General features: G+C 38.2%; 2 protein-coding genes across 2 annotated transcripts in view; both read left to right on the top strand.

Annotated features, from left to right (window-relative positions):
• The window catches only part of LOC306872949 (uncharacterized protein), an 819,728-nt gene that overhangs the window by 401,173 nt on the left and 390,761 nt on the right, over positions 1 to 27,794 (top strand). The window lies entirely within an intron of this gene.
• Positions 473 to 27,794, top strand: part of LOC306872257 (uncharacterized protein) — a gene marked incomplete at both ends in the record, with an annotated part of 36,664 nt that continues 9,342 nt past the window's right edge. The window contains 11 exon segments of the mRNA XM_079420754.1: positions 473 to 2,202; positions 2,346 to 2,519; positions 3,346 to 3,519; positions 4,708 to 4,754; positions 4,847 to 5,358; positions 8,564 to 8,646; positions 18,840 to 20,705; positions 20,864 to 21,037; positions 21,293 to 21,466; positions 21,694 to 21,791; positions 21,794 to 22,352. Coding sequence (XP_079276880.1) covers positions 473 to 2,202; positions 2,346 to 2,519; positions 3,346 to 3,519; positions 4,708 to 4,754; positions 4,847 to 5,358; positions 8,564 to 8,646; positions 18,840 to 20,705; positions 20,864 to 21,037; positions 21,293 to 21,466; positions 21,694 to 21,791; positions 21,794 to 22,352 — 5,591 coding nt within the window.

The following is a 27,794-nucleotide window of genomic DNA, read 5'->3' as shown; positions in this document are numbered from 1 at the left end:
TGCAGGAGTAATAGCCTCTTTAATGCAAAAGAAAAACAGCGCTGCCTCTAAAATGAGTCTCTATGAGGAGAGAGAGGAGGGAAGAACCCAAACAGTTCCATCTCCAGAACCGAGCTGTGTGTCTATAAATAACAGATCCATTATCCAACCTCCTGTTCTCAGTAACGGACCAAAAACCTCTAATCTCAGGTGAGAAGTTATCCTTAAACAATTTAATAATTTTATCAGCAGACAAAAAAAAACACACTCACACAGTAAAAGTTTATTTATTTAATAGTATTTATTTATTTTTATGAGTGTGCTAAATATAAACAGGGGGGGTCAAAGAGATTCATCTCCAAAACCCCCTGGAGCAGTGACTTCAGATCTCAGGCAGGACAAAATAGAAGCTGCTCTGCAGGAAGAGACTGGAGACTTGCAGGAACCAGTGAATGATGTTCTACAGAGAGTCAAAGACCAACACAAAACCAGCATGAGAAAGAAGTATGAGAGCCTATTTGATGGAATAAAACTCCAAGAGAACAGAACCTTCTTGAACAGGATCTACACACAGCTCTACATCATAGAGGGAGAGAATGAAGGAGAGAAAGAAGAACATGAGATTTTACAGATGGAGAAAACAACCAGAACAAAACACTCACAAGACACTCCAATCTACTGCAATGACATCTTTAAAGCCTCAGCTGAACCAGGATGTGAGGAGAAAGACCAGATCAAGACTGTTCTTACTAAAGGCATCGCTGGAATCGGAAAAACCGTCTCTGTGCAGAAGTTCATTCTGGACTGGGCCGAGGGAAAAGATAATCAGGATGTAGATTTCATGTTTGTGCTCCCATTTCGAGAGCTGAACTTGATCCAAGATCATCAGTACAGTCTTCACAGACTTCTGCTGGACGTTCATCCTGAACTTCAAGATCTGGACTCAAAGATTTATGAGGAGTGTAAAGTTGTGTTCATCTTTGATGGTCTGGATGAAAGCAGAATCACACTGATGTTTTCAGATGATCAGAAAGTTTGTGATGTGACTGAGACTTCATCAGTGGGTGTGTTGATGTCAAAGCTCATGAAAGGAGAGCTGCTTCCCTCTGCTCTCATCTGGATCACCTCCAGACCAGCAGCAGCCAATCAGATCCCCTCCAAATACATCAACCGTCTGACGGAAATTCAGGGATTCAATGATCCTCAGAAGGAAGAATATTTCAGGAAGAGAATCAGTGACCAGCATCAAGCCAGCAGAATCATCTCACACATCAGAAGAGCAAGAAGCCTCCACATCATGTGCCACATCCCCGTCTTCTGCTGGATCTCATCCATTGTGCTTCAGAAGCTCCTGGAAGAAGATCTGAGTGCAGAAATCCCTCAAACTCTGACTGAAATGTACATCCACTTCCTGCTGATTCAGATCAACATGAGGAACCAGAAGTATGAAGAGAGAGATCCAGAGAAACTCCTGCAGTCCAACAGAGAAGTGATTGTGAAACTTGCTGAAGTGGCTTTCAAACAACTGATGAAGGGCAATGTGATGTTCTATGAGGAGGACCTGATTGAGAGCAGCATAGACGTCACTGATGCCTCAGTGTATTCTGGGATTTGCACTGAAATCTTTAAGGAGGAATCTGTGATTCATCAGAGGAAAGTCTACAGCTTCATTCATCTGAGCGTTCAGGAGTTTCTTGCTGCTTTCTATGTGTTTTACTTCCATGTAAGCAGCACTCCAGAAGCATTATTAGATTCACTGCAAAATTTGCATAAAAGAGTAGTAGATAAAGCCGTTGAGAGTGAGAATGGACAGCTGGATCTGTTCCTGCGGTTCCTGCTCGGCATCTCACTGGAGTCTAATCAGAGACTCTTACAGGATCTTCTGACACACACAGAGAACAGCTCAGAGAGCATCAGGAGAACCACACAGTACATTAAAGAGAAGATCAAAGATGGACATGAACTCTCCACTGAAAGATCCATCAATCTGTTCCTCTGTCTGCTGGAAGTGAAAGATCAGACTCTGTCCAGAGAGATTCAGGAGTTTGTGAAATCAGACAAACACTCAGAGAAGAAACTCTCTCCTGCTCACTGCTCAACAATCGCCTACATGCTTCAGATGTCAGAGGAGCCGCTGGATGAGCTGGACCTCAAGAAATACAACACATCAGGTGAGGGAAGAAGACGACTGATACCAGCAGTGATCAACTGCAGAAAAGCTCTGTGAGTGTTTAATTATGTTTCCAGGCCTTTTCTAAACTGAAACTACAGTTTCTGTTGTTGTGCCAAGCAATCTTGACTATGTTACACGTTACGTTTAGAATGTATATTCTACCGGAATAACTTTATGTTTTAATCTCTTTCAGTCTTGCTGTCTGTAATCTCACTGCTCAGCATTGTGAAATTGTATCATCAGTTCTACAATCCTCAAACTCTGTCTTGAGAGAGCTGGATCTGAGTAACAATGATCTGCAGAATTCGGGAGTGAAGCTGCTCTCTGATGGACTGAAGAGTCCAAACTGTCAGCTGGAGATACTGAGGTGTTCAAAACTTTAATAAATTATAAATTAAAAATTCTTTTGAGTGCTTGTTATGGCAAGAGCTCATTATCATCACTTGTCACCAGCCAATTTCTGCATTGCAAATCTGGTTTTGAGTACTGATGTTGTGTTTGCAGTAAATAGTCTGTGATTATCTCAGACAAATCAGTCCAGCTATTTGTACATGTATTTGATAAACAGAATTACCCAATTCCAATTAGCATGTTTAGAATATAAAGCCTACATCATATTATCTCACATTTGTTACTTCCACTGCTTAAAAAAGTAGCTTTCAATTGACATTTGGCTGTTGCATTTTAAACACTTTAAACGTTTTTAATATCCATTATTTTTATATCCACCTGCATTTATCAATTACCTGCACCTTGACAATCAATTCATAAGACATTTTTTTTTTAAATTCTTTTTGTAATACCTGCAGGCTTAAAAAGTACAGTTGCTTGAATGAGTGAGCTCAACAATGATTCCTCTGCTGTTTGAGGGTTGAGGGCTTCACACAGGGGCGCCCGATTGACTATGCTGTTCAGGGGGCCCAAATACCGTAGAGGCGCCCCCTAGCTTCATAGATTATCTTAACTGTTGATGTGTGTCTGTCGATGAACTGGTGTGTCTGCAGATGACCTGACTGTGTGTGTCTGTCGATGAACTGGTGTGTCTGCAGATGGCCTGACTGTGTGTGTCTGTAGATGATCTGACTGTGTGTATCTGTATGTGATCTGGCTGTGTGATAGTAAATGATGTGACTGTGTATCCGTAGATGATATGTCTGTGTGTGTCTGTATGTGATCTGGCTGTGTGTCTGTAGGTTGTCAGGCTGTATGGTGACAGAGGAAGGCTGTGGTTATTTGTCTTCAGCTCTGAGTTCAAACCCCTCACACCTGAGAGAGCTGGATCTGAGCTACAATCACCCAGGACCATCAGGAGTCCAGCTGCTCAAACACAAACTGGAGGATCCAAACTATAAACTGCAGATACTCAAGTATGTGGAGTTCAAGTTTGCAGTGGGAGCTGCATCCTTTTTCTTCTGATACTTCTCTGCGTGTACTGATTAAATCCCTATATTAGCTTACCAAATGTATTTGCATCACATTTTTACTGTTTTGTAAATTGACTAGTACTTTACAATTGAAAAATGCAACATGGGTTGGGTTGATCTGTTCAATCTAAATTTAAAATGGAGAGAAAATCCAACAGCAATCAGGACATTCATTAGATCTAAATTGGATTAATACAAAAGTAAAGATGACAGAGAAACCCGTGCAGAGTTACTGAATGCAAAATAATTTACAACTGAATATTAAATAATGTTTTAAGATAGTGTACACACTCCCAGATAGAAATGTTTCATGATCTAGGAATGTTTTCAGCAGCAAGTTTTATTTTAGTTCCCAGAATATTCTGCTAAAAGGTGGGATAGCATTCTCTAAAAACATTCTAAAAAGTGTATTGATAACATTGTTAGAACATTATCATTTTACATTCTAATAAAGCTTCTCATCACACTAGATGTGGACTTACATTGCTCAGATGTCAAATTTTGGTTGAAAGTGAAAACCCAACCTTTGTTTGATGTGAAGCTCCAGGGTCATTAAATAACTAAAAAAAAAAAAAAACAGCATTACCAGCTTCACTAATTATAAACCAGATTGACTTTATTTCTGTCATACATTTACACAAGTTTTTATTGAGGTTAACAGAGGTTTAGATGTTGATGTCTGTTTGAAAGTAATAGTTTAGTTTGATGTCACCATTATGGCAATAAGATTTATTTATTGTGGTCCAGGGTCACATATTGGGGGAAGTCGTGGCCTAATGGGTAGAGAGTCGGACTTACAATCCAAAGGTTGCGAGTTTGAGTCTCGGGCCGGCAGGGATTGTAGGTGGGGGGAGTGAATGTCCAGCGCTCTCTCCACCCTCAATACCACGACTGAGGTGCCCTTGAGCAAGACACCAAACCCCCAAGTTTTCCCCGGGCACCGCAGCATAAATGGCTGCCCACTGGTCCAGGTGTGTGTATGTTCACTGCTGTGTGTGGGCACTTTGGATGGGTTAAATGCAGAGCACAAATTCCAAGTATGCGTCATTATGCTTGGCCGTATATCACGTCACTTTCACTTTGATATATTACTGTTGTGAATGTGATATATTCCATGTTGTTTGTTTGTAGTTTGGATCATGGAGGGCCCTACACGATCAAACCAGGACTGCAAAAATGTAGGTTCTTTCTCTGACACAGACATGCATGTTTAATGAAGAGAATGAGATTAATAAACTGTTTTTATTTTTATTCTTATTCTTGTGTTCAGATGCTTGTGATCTCACACTGGATCCAAACACAGCACACACTCAACTCATCCTGTCTGAGGAGAACAGAAAGATTGAATATGTGAAAGATCATCAGCCGTATCCTGATCATTCAGACAGATTTGCTGTTATTCCTCAGGTTCTGTGTCGAGAGAGACTGAGTGGACGCTGTTACTGGGAGGCTGAATGGAGCTCCAGAGAGAATGATCGAGACTCTTGGGCTCGTATAGCAGTGGCCTATAAAGGAATCAGCAGGAAAGATGGGACTGTCTCTAAGTTTGGATACAATGACAAATCCTGGAGTCTTTTTTGTAATAGTAATGGATTTGCTGTCTGGCACAAAAATCAGAGCAAAAACATATCAACCAATGTACAACAATCTAAGAGAGCAGGAGTGTATGTGGATGTGTCGGCCGGCTCTCTGTCCTTCTACAGTGTCTCTGACACACACACACTCACACACTTACACACATTCAACACCACATTCACTGAACCCCTCTATGCTGGATTTAAGGTTTTTGACTGTAAACTGTCTCTGTCTCAGATTTAACAACAACAACTGACAGAATATGCTTCATGAGAAAGGCTTAATGTCTCTATAACAAAAACACACACATCAATCAAAGCTTTCTACCTCCACCATAATCTTGGCTGTATCTCTGTATATAATACATTTCCATGACCCCTGTAACAACCACTATATAGATTATATAATGCATAATTTTAACAACAAAATAAGTAAATGCAAAATATAATGCATGTAAATATGCTGTAAAACATCAATATGTTAAAACACTAAATACAGTCAATCATAAAAGGAAAAAAAAGTACAACCCCAATTCCAGAGAATTCCTGGGACGCTTTGTAAAATGCAATAAAATCAAGAAGCTGTGATTTGTTAATTCTCTTTAACTTTTATTTAATTGACAAAAGTGCAAAGAAAAGATGTCCAAAGTTTCACTGACCAACGTATATGTATTTTGTAAATATTAACTTATTTTTTTTGATGGTTGCACAACATTCCAAAAAAGTTGAGACTTTTGAGGCAAAATAAAAGCAAAAAGAATATCCACGTTAAACTGTTTTGAAACAGTTCACAGTAAGCAGGTGAATTGGTAATAGGGCAGGGTATCATGTTTGGGTATAAAAGGACATCTCAGTCTTTGCAAGCAAAGCTGGATCATGGCTCTGTGTGCAAAATTTTATGAGAGAAGTGTCAAACAAATAAAAAAATCACATTTCGCAATGCAAAATTGCAAAGAAGGGCTTTAACTAAGTACCATACATAATATTGTGAAAAGATTCAGGGAATCCAGAGAAATCACAGTACATGTAGGGCAAGGGAGGAAACCTCAGTTACGTGTGCTTGACCTTTGACCCCTCAGATGACATCACATAAGAAACCGTCATGCTGTGGTGTTAAATATAGCCACATGGGCTCAAGAATACTTCAGAAAACCACTGTCATTTACAGTCTGCTGCTGCATCAAGAAATGCAACTTGAATATCTGTTACTCTAGGAAAATGCTATATATCAATTCTATACAGCGATGCTGCTGGGTTCTCTGGGCCAGAGCTCATCTTGTTTCCGGAAAAAAATGGATTTTGAGTTCTCAGTCCCAAAGACTAAAGTGACCATCCAGACTTTCATTAGAGGCAGAAGCAAAAGCAAATGTCTGTCATGGTATGGGAGTGCAGCAGAACAAAGAGCATGGGTGACTGACATATGTGTGAATGCACCATTGACATGGAGGCATATACTGGGATTGTACAGAGACTGCCATCAAGATGATGTCTTTCATGGGAAGTCCATGGTTATTAGATCAAGACAATGCCAGCTCTCATTCTGCATGTGCTACAACAGTGTGGTTTCGTAGACTCAGAGTGAATGTGTTAGACCGGAATACCTGCATTCCAGATCTGTCTCCTGTCGAAAAAGCATGACCAGTCATGAAAAAGAGAATCAGACAATGACAATCACAGACTGCTGAGCTTCTGAAGTCGTGTATCAAGCCAGATTGGACAAAACATTTTCTTGCAAAACTTCAACAATTAGTTCCCTCAGTTCCCAAACAATGAAACATTGTAAGGAAGGTTGATGTGGCACAGTGTTAAACAATTAAATAAAAGTTCAAGAGAATGAACAAATCACAGATTCTAGATTTTACCGCATTTTACAAAATGACCCAACTTCTCTGGAATTAGGGTTGTAACATGTCATCTTTATTTATGGACTTAGATAATACTGAACCCGAGTTACCAATTAGTCATTAAACTACTGCTAAATGAGAGTTAGGTTATTGTCTAAGTCACATTGAGCAGGTTTAGGGTTGATCGGTGGATCTTCTCTGTGAAGCTCCTCTGAATCAGGGTTTCAGTCATAGATGGCAGTTCTAGTACTGAATTCATCTGTTGATTCTCATAAACACTAGAAATTGCAGATTTTAGTGCAGAACTGTTACGTCAAGCTGTAAATAATGAAGCTCATCAGACCTTTCTGGTGTCGAGTCTAGTTTCTTTGTGAGAAAGCTCTCTCTTCAGGCTTCAGATGTTAGAAGTGTCTTGTAAGCATCACAAGATGGCTGTGGAACCATAATATGTTATTTTTATGAATTTTTTTATTGAATTTTATTTTGGTGTAATGAAAAGTCTCTGAGCTCCACCTGTTTTCTCCGACCTGAACATGTGAAACAAATGCCACTGAACTGGTTCCTCCAGATGTATGCATTACTGTAAATCTGATAACGAGAAACCAGCCCCATTTCATACACACAGTGCAGTCTGACACAAACAGTTCTGTTTGTACTGTCAGTTTGATGATTAATTAATGAACTATAGCTGGGATTTAATGCATTTATTGAGCTCTTTTCACAATATATTCTTCCTTTGCAGAGAATTAGAACCTGAAACCCCAGTCAGGAAAAAATAAGCTATCTACTTACAGACACAGAAACCCAAACTCTCATTTTGTATAGCCTATATTAAATAAATAAATAAATAATCTAACTTCTGATACTATAAATGGCAGATGACTATACATTATATGAATAAATGCTTTTAGACATTTTGAACCAATTGCTTCGCACAATTTGAAGCGCTCGAAACACCACATGGTAGTGATGCCTGCTGGTCAAAAGTGTGTTTATGCAACACAATCTCAGGCTAAAACATGCATAAAAACAGCTTTTACAACCCCATTGCAAATGTTTTATTGAAAGTATAATACATTGAATGCAATAAAAAAATTATAAAATACCGTTAAATATGAAGTGTCTGTATGTGGTTTTTAAAATATTTTATATTAATTTGAAGGGCTTGCTTTGTTTGTTTTATGTACCGCTTCTATATAGAGGACAGTAAGAGACCATGCTTCTCATCCTTTTAATTAAACAATTGTCTCGTTAAAAATGTCTCAAACTGATGAAACTGATCCGAGATCAGGTAAAAACCATTGATGCTAGGGGGCGATTTTAATTTAATTTTAATGAACTTGCCTGATTCACGGTGTGATAAAGTGAGGTATGTAACTTTCAATACAAAGAACCAAACAATGGGTTTTGTGTTCAAGATAATTTTATTCACTGTTTTGTCTCACGTGTGCACATTCCATTGCGACTCATGTTTGTCGGTCTTAGCCTTTTGTGCCTGTAAATAAGAAAAGGTGAATGTAAATTATACTAATAATGATTTGTTTGTTAATGGTGAATCTCTTGTCTTAGCTTCTTCAGCTGGAACTTCCTAATAGGAGGGGCTTGCGAACAGGAAGCCTGACTTATACCTTCCCAAAGGAGGAGGAGTTCAAGTATTGAGAATGTTGAATATTATTACATTGAATGCATATCTTAAGATGCATGCCTTGACAAGAAAATTAAATCACCTTTAAGAGACTTCAGTTTTACTTTTTTTTTGTTGCCTGCCTAGCCACAGCTAAGACCTCAGTGCAAAATTTACAGGATTTTCTGTGGAGGGTGGGGTAAAAACATGTTTCTAATGTTTGTAAACGTTTCATTTATTTTACATTATTTCTGAATGAAATGATAAAATGTGTCTTATATATCGACTTGTACACCAATGCAACTTATCTGTGTGTCATAAAGTGCTCATAAAAATAGGTAGAGATGGTACAAGAAAATAACTGCCATGTATGGACAAGTATACATAGTACAGTAGTAAGTGAGTGTCAATTTAGAATAAAAAAAAAAAAGATATCAACGCTTCATTTGTCATAAACATTATGCGGCCCTTCACTTAATGTGGAAAACTTGATGTGGCCCTCGAGTAAAAAAGTTTGCCCACCCTGTAAAGGACTGCCAATTTGTTAAACAATGTATGAAATATGCAGTGCATTGACCCTTTTGTACGGAGCAGCTATGAAGGACTTTTATTTTGAAATGAACTGAACGCGCAAAATGTGACCTGCATAAACGTGACCTATTTCCGCTATGTGCATGTGTGTGCACTAGGGGTGTGCAGCGGAGCCATTATTTGTATCTGTATTTGTATCTGTGACAATCTCAGAATTATTTGTATCTGTATCTGTATTCGGATGGATCCGGAAGTGGGCGTGGGTTAAACCGGAAGTTCGTCAAATTACATGGAAATACCATTTTAAAAGCAAATCTGTTTGATTCGTAGTTTTCATTTAACGAATATGCATTGTATAGGCTAACTAAAGAAAGTATTATTTTTTATTATAATTATGACTTTGTAAATATGTTCTATTTAAAACTACAGAAAATGTTGATCAAAAGAGAACAATAACTTTATTCTTCTTGTTTTCCAGGGAAACTTTGTTTACAATTTACGAGTATTTTATCAACAGAGCACAACAAATCATTTGGACCCTCCAAAAGCCTTAACCAAACATCGCTTTTCTTCGTCTTGTATAATTAAATGTTAGGACCGTTTTTAGGATATTTTTGTCAAGTTAGTTGATATAACTCCAGACAAAGCTCTACGCGCATAGACCCCAACACGGCTTGCGCTCATTTCATTCATATAGGCTTTACACTCATTCACTTCACACATCCAGGCCCAGAGCCAGCTGAGGTCCAGACCTCCGGAAATGTTTCATGTTCAAAAGTAAAATTTGAATTTATATTTAGTTTCGTTTTTTTATTAAGTTAATTTAGAAAAACGTTTGGAGCATTTTTTGTTCGTTAAATAAGTCATTTTTCTTTCTTAAAGTAACGACCAAGCGGCCAACGACAGACCGGCAGGGTGATCATAACCATGCTTGATCAATTTAGCCTTCTCAAATCATCAGGACTTGCCTAAAATAAAATCTAAATATACTAAAACAGTTCAAGCATATAACAATGTTTAAACGTTAAAGCTAGATAAATGTGCGCTGCATCAGTAGTTCATGGAGGCAGCAGCGCAATCAAATGCAGTTTTTTTCAATGGAAACAAATTACGCTATAATTTTTGCTCATAAAAGAAAGAGTAATGCATCATTCGGAACTGTAAAGGGTCTACATTTATTTGTGTGTGCACACAATATCAACAAATAATTTTATAAAATAAAGAAAACCATGATGTGCTTTCTGCCGTCTCGTCTTGAACAGGAGCGCTTCACAAAAATGAATCGAAAGTCAGCGAATACATGCCTCACAGACATGATAAATATATCTAGCGTATAGAAAGCTTTAAATGACCTCTTAACGAAATAAATCAAATCGAAAACAAAAAGAAAAACTCTTTCATTATAATCCGTTAAGATGCATTTCTCTCTAAAGGCACATCTAATGAGGAGATGACGAGTCAGGATCATCATCTTCATCTTTGTGACACTGACACAGAAAACACTTGTTTATTAGTAGATTCAAATATCTTCTTACTTTTCCGCCCGGACACATTCATGGTAATTGCTTTTGCTGGGGCTTTACGGAAAGCTTTATTGCGTGTATTTGAAGCAGTACTCTTCATCTGCTGACGGCTCTCTGCTGCTGCGGGACTCTAAACATGTCGAGCCCCTCTCAGTCGCGGCACGGTCTCCTGTTGTTTCCAGCGTGGCAATTTTTTCATCACTAAATGATGGATGTCTAAAATATAAAAATAAGGAGAAGCCTAAAACAGGCCCGAGGCCCGGCCCGCGTCTGAACTATGATGGGAAAATTGGCCGAAGCCCTTAGAATCGTCCTAACTTTTCCCCCCCTTACGGCGCCCCTGCTGAGGAGACCACATTCGTTAGACAAACGCAATGATCTTCATGATATTATCTGTATGAAACTGTGTCAAACTCTATCAAAGCAGTAGCCATTATTATTGCACAAATCTTAACAATCGCAGACCTCACTAATATAGTGCTGTTCCGGAAAACATGTGATTATGTCTGCCGAATATGTTTTTCTGTTATTTGGATAAATTCATTATTCGTTTTGAAGCCATTATCCGTGCCTTTCCGAATAAGGTATTCGGCTTCGGGCACACCCCTAGTGTGCACCAAGTGTGTCTCACATGCCGTGAAAAGTGAAGCTGCGGGCTCTTTGATCGCCCCCTGGTGGCTGGCTGCACTACAGGTCATAAACCCCGCCCTCTCCATGTAAACGAATGGGACTTGAGTCATAACAAAAAAATGAATTACACTTCCAATACAATTTTCCAAAATATGATTTTGGTCATTTAAGGTAGTTGTCATCACGCTGATATATGTTCAATTGTTCGTTTTGGTGATAAGTTTGATTTTAACTAGTAATTTGATGCTATAATAACGGGGCGTGTCGTTATGGTTGATTGTTTGGGCGGGAGTTTGGTTCCACGGCTCCCCCTCACGACTCTACTGCGCAGACACTGGCTCCAAACGAATCTCTACTGCGCAGACTCGGCTCCAAATGACGTCATTTACTCACAATGGCAGCGGCCATACTGAAATGTTTTCGCTTCACTTTTCTATAATGGAAGGAAGCGGAGACGCGTCGTCCATCTTTTTTTACAGTCTATGGTGTGCACGCTTTGTGAAGGACGCAGCCTGCAGTTTGTAATGTTTTTCTCCTCTCTTCATGGTATTTCTTTCCATGCTTCAGATGTCTTGTATTAAAAGCATTACATGAGGGCGGTGGATCTTCGATGGAATGAAGGGTCACTCAGATACTTCTTTTGTCCTGAGACAAAAACAAATGAACCGGTTCCTCCAGACATACCAGTCCAGCAATCTGTTCACTGTAAATCGGCAGTGTTTACTGTATGTCTTTTAATAAGCAACAAGTGTGTCCCATATCTGTCCACACAGTGCAGGCTGACACCAAACCCAGATAGCAGCATATTGTCGGCCAAGATTCGGCCCACATCTGGGCACATGTGGAATGATGATCTGGCCACATGTAGCGTGGAATGGGCGAACCGCTGTTGTTTGCCAGATCTGGGCCAAAAGCAGGCCATAGTATAAGGATCCACCCGCTTGTCCAAACAGCGTAATCCGGCAGCCTGGTCGAAGGTTTAATGCATGTTCGGTCTTTTACTTGCGCCTCTGAATTTAGTTTTAATTTTAGTCTAGCTCTGTGCTTAATCTGACTCAAATTTCAAGTGATCGTTAAATTTAGGTAATATTCTTAATTAAAAACTGATCACAGATATCAATTGTACATTAATTTAGATATTTGACTATTCTGGAAAGTAATCCCATACTTCGTTCATTAGGAACCAGGTATCACGTAGGAATTTCGTCAGTTCTGAACTTACTCAGAGGATGCAAAGTGGTTATAATACCTTTAAGTGAGCTGCGCCTGCATACTCGTAACAAAAAGTGTATTTTTTCGTATAACCACGAGAGCTACGCCGTGTTAAGCCAGTGACAGTCAGAAATCCAAAGTCTCCCACATGGTTCATCCATCGGTGCTTGGTATGGTCTGTCCTGAATGCAGATTTGCGGAAATACCACTACACATTAATCAAAAAAAAATTTCAGAAGAGATCAGAATAAATCAAATATAACAATTTATTATTAGCCAGGTAAAAACGTGTCATGCCAATTACATAATTAAACAATAAGAAGCCAATTCAAAAATAAGGAAACACATAACATCAGTTGTTCAAAGATGAATCTAAGAGTAAAAAGTATACCTGACTTCAGGAAGAGACATAACATGAGCATATTAAATGCACTCCACACTACGGGCTGTTCTGGCTACAGAATCACAGGGAATCTTCTTGTCTGATTAGAGAGTTTATTGTTTTGTGGCATGACATTTGCATTGTAAGAGTTCCTGAGTGACTGGTTAATTTAATCAAGGAAATGATTTCACTCCCTACAATAGCAATGCCACATGTCAGCCAAGAGCAAAGAAATAAACCACACTGGACATTATCTGAGCCACAAAATCTTCATATATTATTTATAGAGTCCTGTCAGCTTGTCTAAGATTGTTAACAAGCAAAATGACTGAAGGAAAGAAGAGAACAGAAAAAAGAGACGAATAGAAACTCAAGAACAACAACTGACTGCAGCCACAGCCTTATGTAACCGGTCCTTTGCCGACCGCTGCTACGATCATCTGCATTGTGTGTAAGAAGGCTCAGGGCACTTTCACTTGTGTTCTTCAAAAGAGGATTTATTGACAGCCACGCCCAGCATTAACTTCACTCCGTCTGTGGATTAACATGAATAAAGTTCATATCTCTCTCTCGCCAGGGCATTCCATAAAGACATTCCTCTCACCAGCATATACAATGCAAACTCATTTTAACAATTGAGTGTAACCATTGAGAAAGACACTGTTAAGACTGAAACATTACAGTATTAATATAGTACAAGAATATAGAAGAAAATAAATAATAAGAGTGAAACACCTGTAGAAACAATCAAGGAGCAAATAAATGTGAAAAACAACAAAACTACAACTATGGCAAATGACTCCAGACAGAAAGTGCAAATACACAGTGAACATGTAACAGTGAGTTTGTGTGTCCAGGACAGTCATCTGTATGTGGGACATGGCTGGAGTCTGTCGCTAAATCTTTTGTTGTTCTGTCTGGATCATCTGACCGCTGTGTGCCGTGAGAGAGAGATGACTGACACACATGAAGGACATGCTGCTTGGCTGCAAGGTACACACCTGTGATTATATTGTGTGCCACTAGTTTGTTTTTCACATGGGTGAAGTGAAAGGAAGACAAGACACACCTTAAACCAGGTAGAAATGAAAGTATAATAAAATCAGAGACATCATTCTGAAGCTTTAAAATTGCTAACTTTTGGTATTTAAGCAGTCACATCCTTTTGGTGAGTTCAGAACTTATTCTTATAACTATGTTTTCAAATGAAAAAGCTGCTATTTCAGTTTTGTTCTGTATTTTACATGGGATTTCTAAACTGAATCATATTTCAGAAGTTTGATCAAGCTAGCTAACCAAACTAGTGGAAACTTTGGTGGATTAAAGTTGTTACTTAACATTGATATTTACTTTAGATATACTCATGTTTGTTATGTATAATATCATGGCTAATGTTACATCACCTAAATGAGGAACATTTGACATTAATTCATTTTGAAAATTGTTTGATGCTGTTTCATTAACAGGACAATGCAGAGCTATTTTATATAGAATAATCAAATTAAAAACATCATTAATGAATCAAATCAAATCAAATCAAATCAAATGACTTTTATTGTCACATCACCACAGCACATGTGCCTTCGTGAGTGAAATTCTTGAGAGCGTGCTCCAGACAGTGCAGAAACAATTTACATATAGACATTACCATACATACGTACAGACTTATACAGATGACAATGTGTAATATACACATACATATACTCAGTACACACAGTGTACTGTTAGACAGACATACAGTTACCGATACACATTATACACAGTATGTAGTACACATTCTACGTTATATACACACAGTAATATGCGAAGATGCAGCAGATTATATATAAACCGGATGTGCAAATGTCATGGATGTGCATTGGATGGTATCCAGTGCTGGCAAAAAGATTGTTGTATTTGTGCAGTAGTGTACTGGTAGTCCAGTTTGAATCAAAATTATTGATGAAAGTGTTGATTTAAAAAAAAAAAACACACAAAAAAAAACAGGCTTGTCATGACGTGCCACACACACACATTCTTTTTTTTTATGATTTACGGGGACTCTCCATAGGTGTAAAGGCTTTTATACCATACAAAAGGGTATTTTTTTTTTATCACCCTACAGCAACCCTACACCTGAACCTACCCCTCACAGGACACTTTGTGCATTTTTATATTTTCAAAAAAACAAACAAACAAAAACTCATTCTGAATAATTTATAAGCTTTTGAATTACAGGGTCACCAAAATCGTCCTCATAAATCACCTTCACGTTGTAATGTTATGCCCATGTCATTATACAAATTTGTGTCCTCATAAACCACATAAACATGCACGCACACACACACACACACACACACACAAATGGCTTTTTTTTTTTTTTTTTTTTTTTTTCAGCACTTCACATGTTACTGTGTAAATTACATTGCTGTATTCCTTATGTGTGGATTTGAAAAGAAGTGTCTGCTAAATTAAAAAGTAATCTCAACTGTAAATCTACAGTTCAGGCTGCACAGTAAAAAAAAGGAGCCAGTCCTGTAGTCAAGAGATTGACAACCATTTGTCAGCATTACCAGAAGAGAGAGACCAGAATCTGCAGAACCCAACATTATGTCTGTGAAGAGAAACACATCCATGGAGCAACCCACCGAATTCAGTGATAGACCAGTTTCCACGGACTCCAGGTATGACACTAGCCAATTTAGCATTTGGTGGATGCTTTTATCCACTCTGTAAGTGAATGCCTTTGTTATCACTGATCCTCATTAATGGGACCATCTTAACTTAACCAAATAGCTGTGGCCATGGCACTTTTCAAGAAACCTATACGAACAGAAAAAAATGTAATGCCCAATTGCTTAATAAAAATGAGCAAATATAGCAAACTGCAACTTGAAGTTTGTTCTTCGAATCTAGCCAAGGGGTCTCCCTGTGACATGTTTATTTTCTTTTGGTCACACATCTTTTTGTCATGTGAATTTGTCAGGTTAGAATTGACCAAATTTAAATTTTTGAGTTTCATTAAATGATCATCTCTACAGTATAAATTCAGGGTATCTCTTGTTCTTTGAAACCACAATAATGGAGAAGACTGCTGACTTGGCAATGATCCAGAAGATGAACATTAATAATGTGAACATCCACTTACACTCCACAAAGAGTGTAAGTCACAGAGGGTCATTACTGAAAAGTGTGGCTGTTTACAGAGTGCTGTATCAAAGCATATTAAATGCAAAGTTGACTGGAAGGAAGAATTTGGGTAGGAAAAGGTGCACAAGCAACAGGGATGACCGCAAGCTTGAGAATACTGTCAAGCAAAGCTGATTCAAACACTTGGGAGAGCTTCAGAAGGAGTGGACTGAAGCTGGAGTCAGTGCATCAAGAGTCTCCACGCTCAGACGTCTTCAGGAAAAGAGCTACCAAGCCACTTCTGAACCAGAGACATTTCATTTGGAAATCAATGTCCCAGAGTCTGGAGGAAGAGTGGAGAGGCACAGAATCCATGTTGCTTGAAGTCCAGTGTGAAGTTTCCACAGTCAGTGATGATTTGGGCTGCCATGTCATCTGCTGGTGTTGGTCCACTGTGTTTTCTGAAGTCCACAGTCAATGTAGCCATCTACCAGGAGATTTTAGAGCACTTCATGCTTCCTTCTGCTGACAAGCTTTATGGAGATGCTGATTTCATTTTCTAGCAGGACTTGGCACCTGCCCACACTGCCAAAGCTACCAAAAGCTGGTTCAATGACCATGATGTTACTGTGCTTGATTGGCCAGCAAACTCGCCTGACCTGAACCCCATAGAGAATCTATGCAGACCCAACAATGCAGATGACCTGAAGGCCGCTATCAAAGCAACCTGGGCTTCCATACCACCTGAGCAGTGCCACAGACTGATCAACTCCATGCCATGTCGAATTGAGGCAGTAATTAAAGCAAAAGGAGCCCCTACCAAGTATTGAGTACATATACAGTAAATGAACATACTTTTCAGAAGGCCAAAAATTAACAAATTGTTTTTTTTTTTTTTTGGTCTTATGAAGTATTCTAATTTGTTGAGATAGTGATGTAGAGATTTCATATGCAGAGATATCAAACAACTCACTCTAAGGAGAATCTAAACTCTTCCCCCTCTCCGAACCATCACGAGTGCTAAGTTAATTATCACTACTGCTGACGTCAATATCCTATAGTGGTTCCTGTCAGCGTTTTCTTGTCCAAAAACTCATCACCAAACACCAATGACTTATATATATAGTATATGTATAGACACTATAAGGACAAAGTGTTGGGACACCTCCTTCTTTAGAACAGAAAAAGGCACTAACAAAACTGTGGCAACAAAGATGGAAACATAATTCATGTATTTATAAATTGTATTTCCATCTCTGTTGCAATAGTTTTGGACGTGTCTAAAATGAAAGTACCCTTATGTACAAGTCATTGGTGTTTGGTGATGAGTTTTTGGCTCAAGGTCTGCATATAAAGTCACACCAGAGGTGTTCAGCTGGGATCAGGACTTGGCTTTCTGCAGACCAGTCTAGTTCTTCTTCCCTAGACTTTTCCCTATTTCTTAGTCCTGTTGTTCTTGCCTGTATTCCTCTAAACAATTTTTGAACTTTTCATGTCACTGCCTCCATGAACTGCTTTCTTGTATTCTTTCTTTGAAGGTGCCTTTGAATAAAAGCTCTTGGTAAATTGATGAATATAAATCTAAGGTGAATTCCGTATAGCTAGTGCTCTAATGCCACTGTGATTTTCTTTTTTGACAGTATCACCAGAAGAAACAGACAGAAATCAGAATCATCAGAACCCAGCAATGTGTCTATTAAGAGTAACCAATCCATGATGAATTCCACTTCATTCAGTGATGGGCCAGTGACCTCTGATCCTCCGTCAGTATAAACATTTACTTAATGTACTATAGTACATCTCAGATGAATACTATTTTAAAAACTCAATGAAAAAAAAAATCTCTCCAAAATATGCAGCAACTGAGATGGAAAATGAAGATCATATACAGTAACCAATACACGGTATTGATCCGAATATAAGACAATGTTTTTTTCTTGGAAATACATCTGAAAAAACGTGGTTGTCTTATATTCAGGCTCTAGACTTTGATATGTCAATAATACACCCACAACAATAGGTGGCGCCATATACACATAAAACGAGTGTGTCATGAAATAAGTATTGTAATGTGTTTTGTAAAGATAGCGAGTGAAAACAAAAGAAAAAGAAAAGTTTACAGCAGCTTGAGTCGTGACTGTCAGTTAGCCTGATGGACCAAACTTCCTCTGTAAGTGATTTTAAAACATAAGACAGTACCCAGATTTGAAGACTACAATAAGATTTCACTTCTACTGCTAATAAAGTTTTGGCAGGCTACTAAGAGATGGATAGCCTAAATGTTATATAATTCAGATGGGCTACCTGTTATTTTTATGGTATATCAAAAAGTGTATATTTTTAAACGTCATTGTTGCTACATTTTACCAGAATTTACCGTGCTTATGTTGCGGTCCTACTCGCCCCGCTCTGAGCGAGATTCAAACCTTGGCGTGGGTGCTCTAACAAGAAGGCTAAGAGCCACGGTCTCTAGCGTCAGTCACTAGAGTGCGATTTGATATCAGGGAGTGAGGTTTAACCTGCACAGCGCTTAACCGCTGGCCTCTGCTACACTTTCAAAACAAAAAATAAAATAAGAAAAATATGCAGTATGAAAATAATTTAAGAAAAAATGTGTTTTACAGATAGAGAGAAAAAAAATAAACCAAGATTTGGTTTTCAAAAAGCCTTTTTCCAAAATGTACATCTGGAAAAAGGAGGGCTCGTCTTATAATCAGGGTCGTCTTATATTCGGGTCAGTACGGTATTTCTGGTTCATTTAACGTCATCATAATAATCGAGAAAAAAAATAGTATTTTTTTCTTCACTTTATTTATTTAAATTTTTTTTCAGCAGGAGGGAAATATCATACTCTGCAACACACTATCCGACCCACATCACACAAAGAAGAACTGAAGCCACCATGCAGACACACATAGTGGAGAGTGGAGAGCTGCAGAAAGTCAAAGACCAGCACAAAACCAGCATGAAGAACAAGTATGAGAGATTATTTGAGGGTAGCAAACTCAAAGAGAATGAAACCCTCCTGAACAGGATCTACACACAGCTCTACATCATAGAGGGAGAGAGTGAAGGAGTGAATGAAGAACATGAGGTTTTACAGATGGAGAAAACAGCCAGAACAAAACACTCACAAGACACTCCAATCTACAGCAATGACATCTTTAAAGCCTCACCTGAACAAGGATGTGAGGAGAAAGACCAGATCAAGACTGTTCTTACTAAAGGCATCGCTGGAATCGGAAAAACCGTCTCTGTGCAGAAGTTCATTCTGGACTGGGCCGAGGGAAAAGCCAATCAGGATGTAGATTTCATGTTTGTGCTTCCATTTCGAGAGCTGAACTTGATCCGAGATCATCAGTACAGTCTTCACAGACTTCTGCTGGACTTTCATCCTGAACTTCAAGATCTGGACTCAAAGATTTATGAGGAGTGTAAAGTTGTGTTCATCTTTGATGGTCTGGATGAAAGCAGAATCACACTGATGTTTTCAGAGGATCAGAAAGTTTGTGATATGACTGAGACTTCATCAGTGGGTGTGTTGATGACAAACCTCATGAAAGGAGAGCTGCTTCCCTCTGCTCTCATCTGGATCACCTCCAGACCAGCAGCAGCCAATCAGATCCCCTCCAAATACATCAACCGTCTGACAGAAATTCAGGGATTCAATGAGTCTCAGAAGGAGGAATATTTCAGGAAGAGAATCAGTGACCAGCATCAAGCCAGCAGAATCATCTCACACATCAGAAGAGCAAGAAGCCTCCACATCATGTGCCACATCCCCGTCTTCTGCTGGATCTCATCCACTGTGCTTCAGAAGCTCCTGGAAGAAGATCTGAGTGCAGAAATCCCTCAAACTCTGACTGAAATGTACATCCACTTCCTGCTGATTCAGATCAACATGAGGAACCAGAAGTATGAAGAGAGAGGTCCAGAGAAACTCCTGCAGTCCAACAGAGACGTGATTGTGAAGCTTGCTGAAGTGGCTTTCAAACAGCTGATGAAGGGCAATGTGATGTTCTATGAGGAGGACCTGATTGAGAGCAGCATAGACATCACTGATGCCTCAGTGTATTTTGGGATTTGCACTGAGATCTTCAAGGAGGAATCTGTGATTCATCAGAAGAAAGTCTACAGCTTCATTCATCTGAGCGTTCTGGAGTTTCTCGCCGCTTTCCATGTGTTTTACTGCTATTTAAACAGCACCATGAAGACTCTTAAGGTGTTTGATTCAGTGCATAATCTGCATAAAAGAGTAATTGATAAAGCCCTTGAGTATGGAAATGGACGTCTGGATCTGTTCCTGCGGTTCCTGCTCGGCATCTCACTGGAGTCTAATCAGAGACTCTTACAGGATCTACTGACACACACAGAGAACAGCTCAGAGAGCATCAGGAGAACCACACAGTACATTAAAGAGAAGATCAGAGATGGACAAGAACTCTCCACTGAAAGATCCATCAATCTGTTCCTCTGTCTGCTGGAAGTGAAAGATCAGACTCTGTCCAGAGAGATTCAGGAGTTTGTGAAATCAGACAAACACTCAGAGAAGAAACTCTCTCCTGCTCACTGCTCATCAATCGCCTACATGCTTCAGATGTCAGAGGAGCCGCTGGATGAGCTGGACCTCGGGAAATACAACACATCAGATGAGGGAAGAAGAAGACTGATACCAGCTGTGATCAACTGCAGAAAAGCTCTGTGAGTGTTTATTTTTAATTTTTTTAATTTCAGAAATATATATCTGAGGAGTCACAATAATGGTAATATCTGCAAGGAATTATAATTTGCTAGAATTAAATTTATTTTAAAATTTGCATTTTATAAATATATTAAGAAATTGTTTTACTATTTTTCAGTCTTGCTGGATGTAATCTCTCTGGTCAGTCCTGTAATATTGTGGCATCCACTCTACAATCCTCAAACTCTGTCCTGAGAGAGCTGGATCTGAGTAACAATGACCTGCAGGATTCAGGAGTGAAGCTGCTCTCTGATGGACTGAAGAGTCCAAACTGTCAGCTGGAGATACTGAGGTGTATAAGAATATAAAAGAAAACTTACATTCATCTGGTCATAATGTTGATGGGTGTCTGTGTGTGATCTGACTGTGTGCCTGTAGGTTGTCTGTTTATGTGTGTCTGTAGTTGATCTAACTGTGTGTCTGTAGGTTGTCTGTTTATGTGTGTCTGTAGGTTGTCTGTTTATGTGTGTCTGTAGTTGATCTAACTGTGTGTCTGTAGGTTGTCTGTTTATGTGTGCCTGTAGTTGATCTAACTGTGTGTCTGTAGGTTGTCAGGCTGTATGGTGACAGAGGAAGGCTGTGGATATTTGTCTTCAGCTCTGAGTTCGAACCCCTCACACCTGAGAGAGCTGGATCTGAGCTACAATCACCCAGGACCACCAGGAGTCCAGCTGCTCAAACAAAAACTGGAGGATCCAAACTATAAACTGCAGATACTCAAGTATGTTGACAACTATATCTTTATGATATGTTTAATATATGTTCACCTTCTGAAAATCAACCATTGTCCACTGAAAATATTAACATTGTTAATGTCAAAAAAAATTCTATATTTGCTGAAGAAGTTAAAACTGTGAATCTGAGTAGGGTAAAAAAATTAACAGATGTTAGAAACAGTGGTGGGATGCATTCACAAAAGTAATCATATATTTGTGTGTTACTATCTAGTTTGGACCATGGAGACATTCTTAGGATCACACCAGGACTGTGTAAATGTAGGTTCTGTACCATATTTAAGATATTTAAGAGTGTTAACATATTTAAGAGTGTTTTGAACCATTTTTGACACATTTCTCATCCCTATTCTTGTGTTCAGATGCCTGTGATCTCACACTGGATCCAAACACTGTAAACCATCATCTCATTCTGTCTGAGAACAACAAAAAGGCGACACGTGAAGAAGTGCTGCAGCTGTATCCTGATCATCCAGAGAGATGTAATGACTGTGAGCAGGTTCTGTGTCGAGACAGTCTGACTGGACGCTGTTACTGGGAGGCTGAATGGAGCGGCTGGAGTTATGTAGCAGTGACATATAAAGAAGTCAACTGGAAAGGAGGGAGCGACTGCTGGTTTGGATACAATGACAAATCCTGGAGTGTGGAGTGTTCTGATAAAAGATTTAATGTCTGGCACAATAAGAGCACTGATGCATCAGTCCCTTCATGCGGCTCTAATAGAGTAGGAGTGTATGTGGATGTGCCGGCCGGCACTCTGTCCTTCTACAGCATCTGTAAAAACACGCTCACACACTTACACACATTCAACACCACATTCACTGAACCCCTCTATGCTGGAATTGGGGTTTATGGCTCATATGTGTCACTCTTGTCAGATTTAACAATAGAGACAGACACACACACACACACATAAAGTGGAAAAGTGTCTTCACTTAATCTTTAAAAGTAAACACATGCTCTACTAATTGTTTTGTTTTGTGTGTATATGTAATGGGTTTGTTTGGTTGTTTGTATGTTTGTTTTAATTCTCTTCAGACACATAGACTACACAGAAGTAAGATTTCTATTTTACTGTGACACATTTTTGTCTCCTTAACCTGTTATTGCAGATTCACTGTTTGCGTAGAAGTGTTTCCCCACAGTGGTCTCTCTCAAAAATAAATAAATAAATAAAATAAAAAACTGAACACTCTGCACATTTGACATTTTGATGTCTTCCTTAATTAAAACACATGATTCAGATCATCATTTCATTAGGATAAAGCTCCATTAACTGAACTGAGTGTGTCAGATAAGAGAGGCATACAAAATGTGCAGAGCAGTGGTTCCTCAGGACTGGAGTAGAGAACCACTGTTGTAGAGTAAGCTTTTTAATATAACCTTTAAACTTAAGTTATACAATATATGACTACTTTACGTTTAACAATGCATTTGTGTCTGACCATTTTTTTTCTGTTGGGAGGGTGCATTTAGGAACATTTGTTGTTTGTAAGAATATTTATCTAAAGTTAGTTTGTAGCATATTTGTTTATTGTTGTGGCCTGTCTAACCTCTGAAATTGTGCTTCCACAAGGTGATAAAGTAAGCACGCAAAATTAGAGCTGTGAAGAATCTGATCTTAGAATGAGGTCAAATCCACTGCCCCTCTTTAAAAGAATTTGCTAACATACTGAATGTTAACTTTAACAGCAGGTGAATCTATAAATGATAAATGTTTCAACAAATATTTCTGTTCTGTATGTGATATCAGCATACTATTCATTTCAATATGTGACACTGGCCTTTACAATGTATTTTTAATGATCATTTTACAGTGCCATGTTCAGGTCGTGTAATTTGTGAGTGAAGACTGACAAACCATTTTGACGCTTTTCTGACTGAAAGAAAAAACCTTTGTGAAAGAAGAAATTATTCCATTAAATCTTACCACAGGAACTGTTACTGAAACTGACTAAATAATCATGCAGCCAATCAAAATGAAGCTCTTCTTCAGAAAGGTGGTAGTGTGTTTATTTGCTGGCTCACTTCTTATTTGACTTTCCTAAATAAAAAGTAGAGTTTTTATTTACATCATATGTCTGTGTTCATTGTGTGTAACATGTTCACATGGAAACAGAAGCCAACATCACAACTCAACTGAGAGTATGGTTATTTCGTGCACCTCTAGAGAGAGTTATTTACACTAATCACTGACATCAATTGCCATATAAATCCCTTGCTTGAAGCAAGCCACTTCTCCCCATTTTTCTGCATACTACACACACACACACACACACCGCTAAACATTCAGTACGTACATGTTATCAATCAGTTCTAACTACTGTTATATGTGAGATTTATCCCTTGATCTGTTTAATAAACACATGACTTGTATTATTCATATCATAGAGCTATATATTGCAGACATAAGCCTTCACTGTTTTAAAAATGCACTTTATCTTGATGTACAAATAATCTGTTATTCTGTCATTTACAGTTGATTACATCATGTAATCATTCAGTTTGCATCACAGTTCTGTGGTCACAGTTTGGATTGGTTTTTCACTCTTGAGAGTGCAACTTTTTATAACAAACAAGCATGATAATGACGGATTGGTGAATGAGGACAAGCTAGTTCTAAGTTGCACACAAATACAGTCTCTACACGTGATGTGAATGATGTAAAGAACCACACAATACAGTTTGGTACATGATAAGTTTATTTATTACTATTGTTCCTCAAATCAAAGTCCCATAGAAGGTGCACATGCAGTGTGACTAATGATTGATCTTCTCCGTGAGGGAAATGGAAATAGACTATGTTTTGTTTAATAATGGTTATTTTTAAGAATGAGCAGGTTCATTAAGAATATTATTGCATTGAATGCATGTGTTTAAGATGCTTGTTGGGTTTCTTGATGAAAATACAGCATGTATTTAAGTATGGGTAAGAAAATAGCTTGTACAATAGAAAAAGCATTATGCCACATGAACCACATATACAAGTATGTGTGCATGATTGCATTTTGAAGTGTTGTTGAGTTCTTCATTTATGAAGATGATCTTGAGGTGTTCATACAGGCATATGTGTGATGAATGTGAACACGCTTATATATAAAACACTGTTTCAGTGTAAATACATATTTAAAAAATATATATATGAGCAAAAGCTTGTCTAAAAAAAACAACCTTACTATTTTTGTCTTGTTTTCTAGTATAAAAATAAAATTATTGAATCAGGATGCATTTACTTGACAAGTAAAATGGCAAGATATTATGTCTTGTTTCTGAGAAAAATATTTTGTTAGTTTTTGCTTGAAACAAGCAAACATATCTGCCAATGGGGTAAGAAAAATAATCTTAATTCTAAACGATTATTTTTCTTGCCCCATTGGCAGATATTTTTGCTTGTTTTAAGCAAAAACTAACTAAATACATTTTTTTGTTTGTTTGTTTTGGATAGAAAAGAGGCTGAAAAACAACATTCAGAGATGGGTACAATTACATCAAGAAGTATTTAGGTACAAATTACAAATAAAAGCTCATTAAATGTATTTAATGAAAATACAAAAATACTGGTGTGAGAAATGTATTTTATTAAAATACAAGTTATTTGTAATTTGAAAATACAAAAATACAAACAATATTTAAATCAATCAAGTGCAAGAGACATTAATTTAGATACACCTATAAGAGAAAGATAAGATTAGTGGCAATTACAAAATGAAGTCTCAATTGTAAGATATAAAGGTGCATTCTTACCAAGTCAGAACATGAGGGAGAGTAATGACAGAATTTCTGGGTGAAATCGAGCGTAGCATTAGTTCTGGCAGGCCACGTTAGTCAAGCTCACATCAGCTGACTCTCAGCTGATCCCCATCTGCCTAGGAATACGACACCTACCTAAGCATCCATATATAAGGCCGTCAGTATTATTAGCAGTTTTCACATTGCTCAATAGCTAATTACCCTCCTCCATCCCCAGCTCCTCCTCTGTCAGTCAGGATCCAGCCTTCTGTTTCTCTTTTGAATCAGACAAATTCAAAAATGTGTACATAAATTACTGACCTTTAACAAATCTGCAATACTTTTGTTGGTTCTGTTCTGTTTACCCTGGGGGGTTATCGCTGCTCTCCCTGCTCTCATCCATGCTAGGCTGCCCAGAACAGAACTATACCGCCAATCCAGATATATGTTGATTGTCAATCATCTTTGACGATAGTGGTCCTGACAGAACTATTCCTTTATATATGATTTTCTTGTAATGTTGTGAGTGTATACCATTGAATTAAAAGACAATGAATAATATTGTTGTTTGAGACTTTGCATCAGTTTTGTACAGTGAAAATTACTTTTTTTTTCTTCTTAGCTTAAACAATTTATTTTTTATTTTTATTTAGTCATTTAGCAGACGCTTTTATCCAAAGCGACTTACAAATGAGGACATAAGAAGCAATCAAAACCAACAAGAGAGCGACAACGTACAAGTGCTATTACAAGTCTCAGTTAGCCTAACGCAGTACAGATAAATATTATTATTATTCATTTTTATTTATTTATTTTTAATAAAAAGATGTAGATAAAATAAAATTAGAATAGAGAGTGCTAGAGTTAGAGGGTCAAGTAAAGATGGAACAGATGAATTTTTAGCCGTTTCTTGAAGATGGGTAAGGATTCGGCTTCTGGGATCGAGTTGGGCAGGTCATTCCACCAGATGGGGCAACTTTGGGGGGCTCTTGTGCCCCAGGGGTGCAACGTTTACCCCATTGTGAGGTATTACAGAGCCTGCCAGCCTCTTCAAATGTGGCAAATCACAAGTTTCTGTGAAATCCTCGCTCTGAGCTATGACTCGTCAAAGTTTGTCGCAATGTTAAGTCAATGGCATTTTTGGGCCGCTTTTTCGCCCCTGGGGTGAACACCGTACCCCCGAATTTAGGAGAAGCAATGAAATAACTACTCAAATCAGTATGTCCATGTATTTTATAGGCATGTACAGCCTGTATTCACAGTCCAAAGCTGCTAGTCTCAGTGCATGAAAAAAATAAAAAACATCAATATCTGAATGTATCCTATATCCAGGCTTGCAGTCTCCACTAATGAGCTGATGAGTTGAATCAGGTGTGACAGATGAGGAAGACAGAAAATGTGAAGTGCTGGGCGTGCTCGTAGGACTAAATTTTGAACTGTGAATCTTGTGTTGTCAACCCAGTAGCTAAATCATTCTTTAAAAATAAATAAGTAAAAGTACTTTGACTATATTCTGTTATGGTTTAGCATTTGTCATTACAACCTGCTATGCTACAAAATCTGGGCACCCTTTTAGTGGATTTATTTATTTATTTTGTAAAACCATGGTTAATTTTCCTAAGGGCAGCAGGAAAGCTAGTGAAGTTTCAGTGTATGCCATTAATCGCAGCAAAATCTGTTTTGCTCTTTACTGTTAGAAGTCAGAGGAAGCACTGTTAAAATCTTCGAAAGGCTTGAATAATTACAATCACTAGTTCATTACAGTTAACTGCAGACAGACCTGACAATAGGGCCGAGAATGACTCCATCTAGAGGTGAATGTGTGGCATCACATCAGTGAGAAACACCTGTGGCAGCAGCAAGGAGGAATGCAGTTTAGCAGATGCTTGCCTAAAAGTGGGTCATTTTTTGTTACCAAGGCAGCTGGAATAATTTGGATAGCAGCTGGAGATTTGGATAGCAATCAGAGAGTAATAAAATTATTTATATGAACTATTTAATTAGGCCAAAACGTAATGTGTCAAAAAATAAATCAAACCTTCAGTTTAGCTGGGACATATGGTTTTTCTTAACTGGTCACAGACAGTACCAGCAGAGAGAAAGGAAGCATTAATATTACTGAGAAATCAAGAGACAATGAGAGAGCCTCTTGTGAGAGCGGCCACATGCGGAAGAGACAGAAAGAAAACAGAAAGAGAGATTGAACCTGAGATATGCCAATATAATAACTGTAGAAGGGTCATATAATCAAACATATTAACTATATGCTTTTGTTTGTTTAGCATAATAACTTCATGTGTTCCATAGCAGCAAGAAACTTCCAACAATTCATCTTATAACTTAAACAGATAGTTCACCCAAAATGTCATCATTTATTCACCTTCATTCCCAACCCATAAGACTTTGGTTATTCACAAACTACGACTTGAGAGGTTTCTGCAGTTGATGAGAAGTTACCCGCAAGAGAAATGACATCACAAATACTTGTGTAAGTTTGTATTTTCATTTGCCTGTTTGCTCTGTGGTGGATCTATATTGATACACATATTCTATTTAAGTGGACGAGGCCGTATGCAAATGTTCGTC

This window comes from Barbus barbus (assembly GCF_936440315.1).
Source record: "Barbus barbus genome assembly, chromosome: 7".
NCBI classification, from domain to species: domain Eukaryota; kingdom Metazoa; phylum Chordata; class Actinopteri; order Cypriniformes; family Cyprinidae; genus Barbus; species Barbus barbus.
The sequence above is the reverse complement of the archived record's forward strand: the minus strand, read 5'-3'. Positions and strand labels throughout refer to the sequence as shown.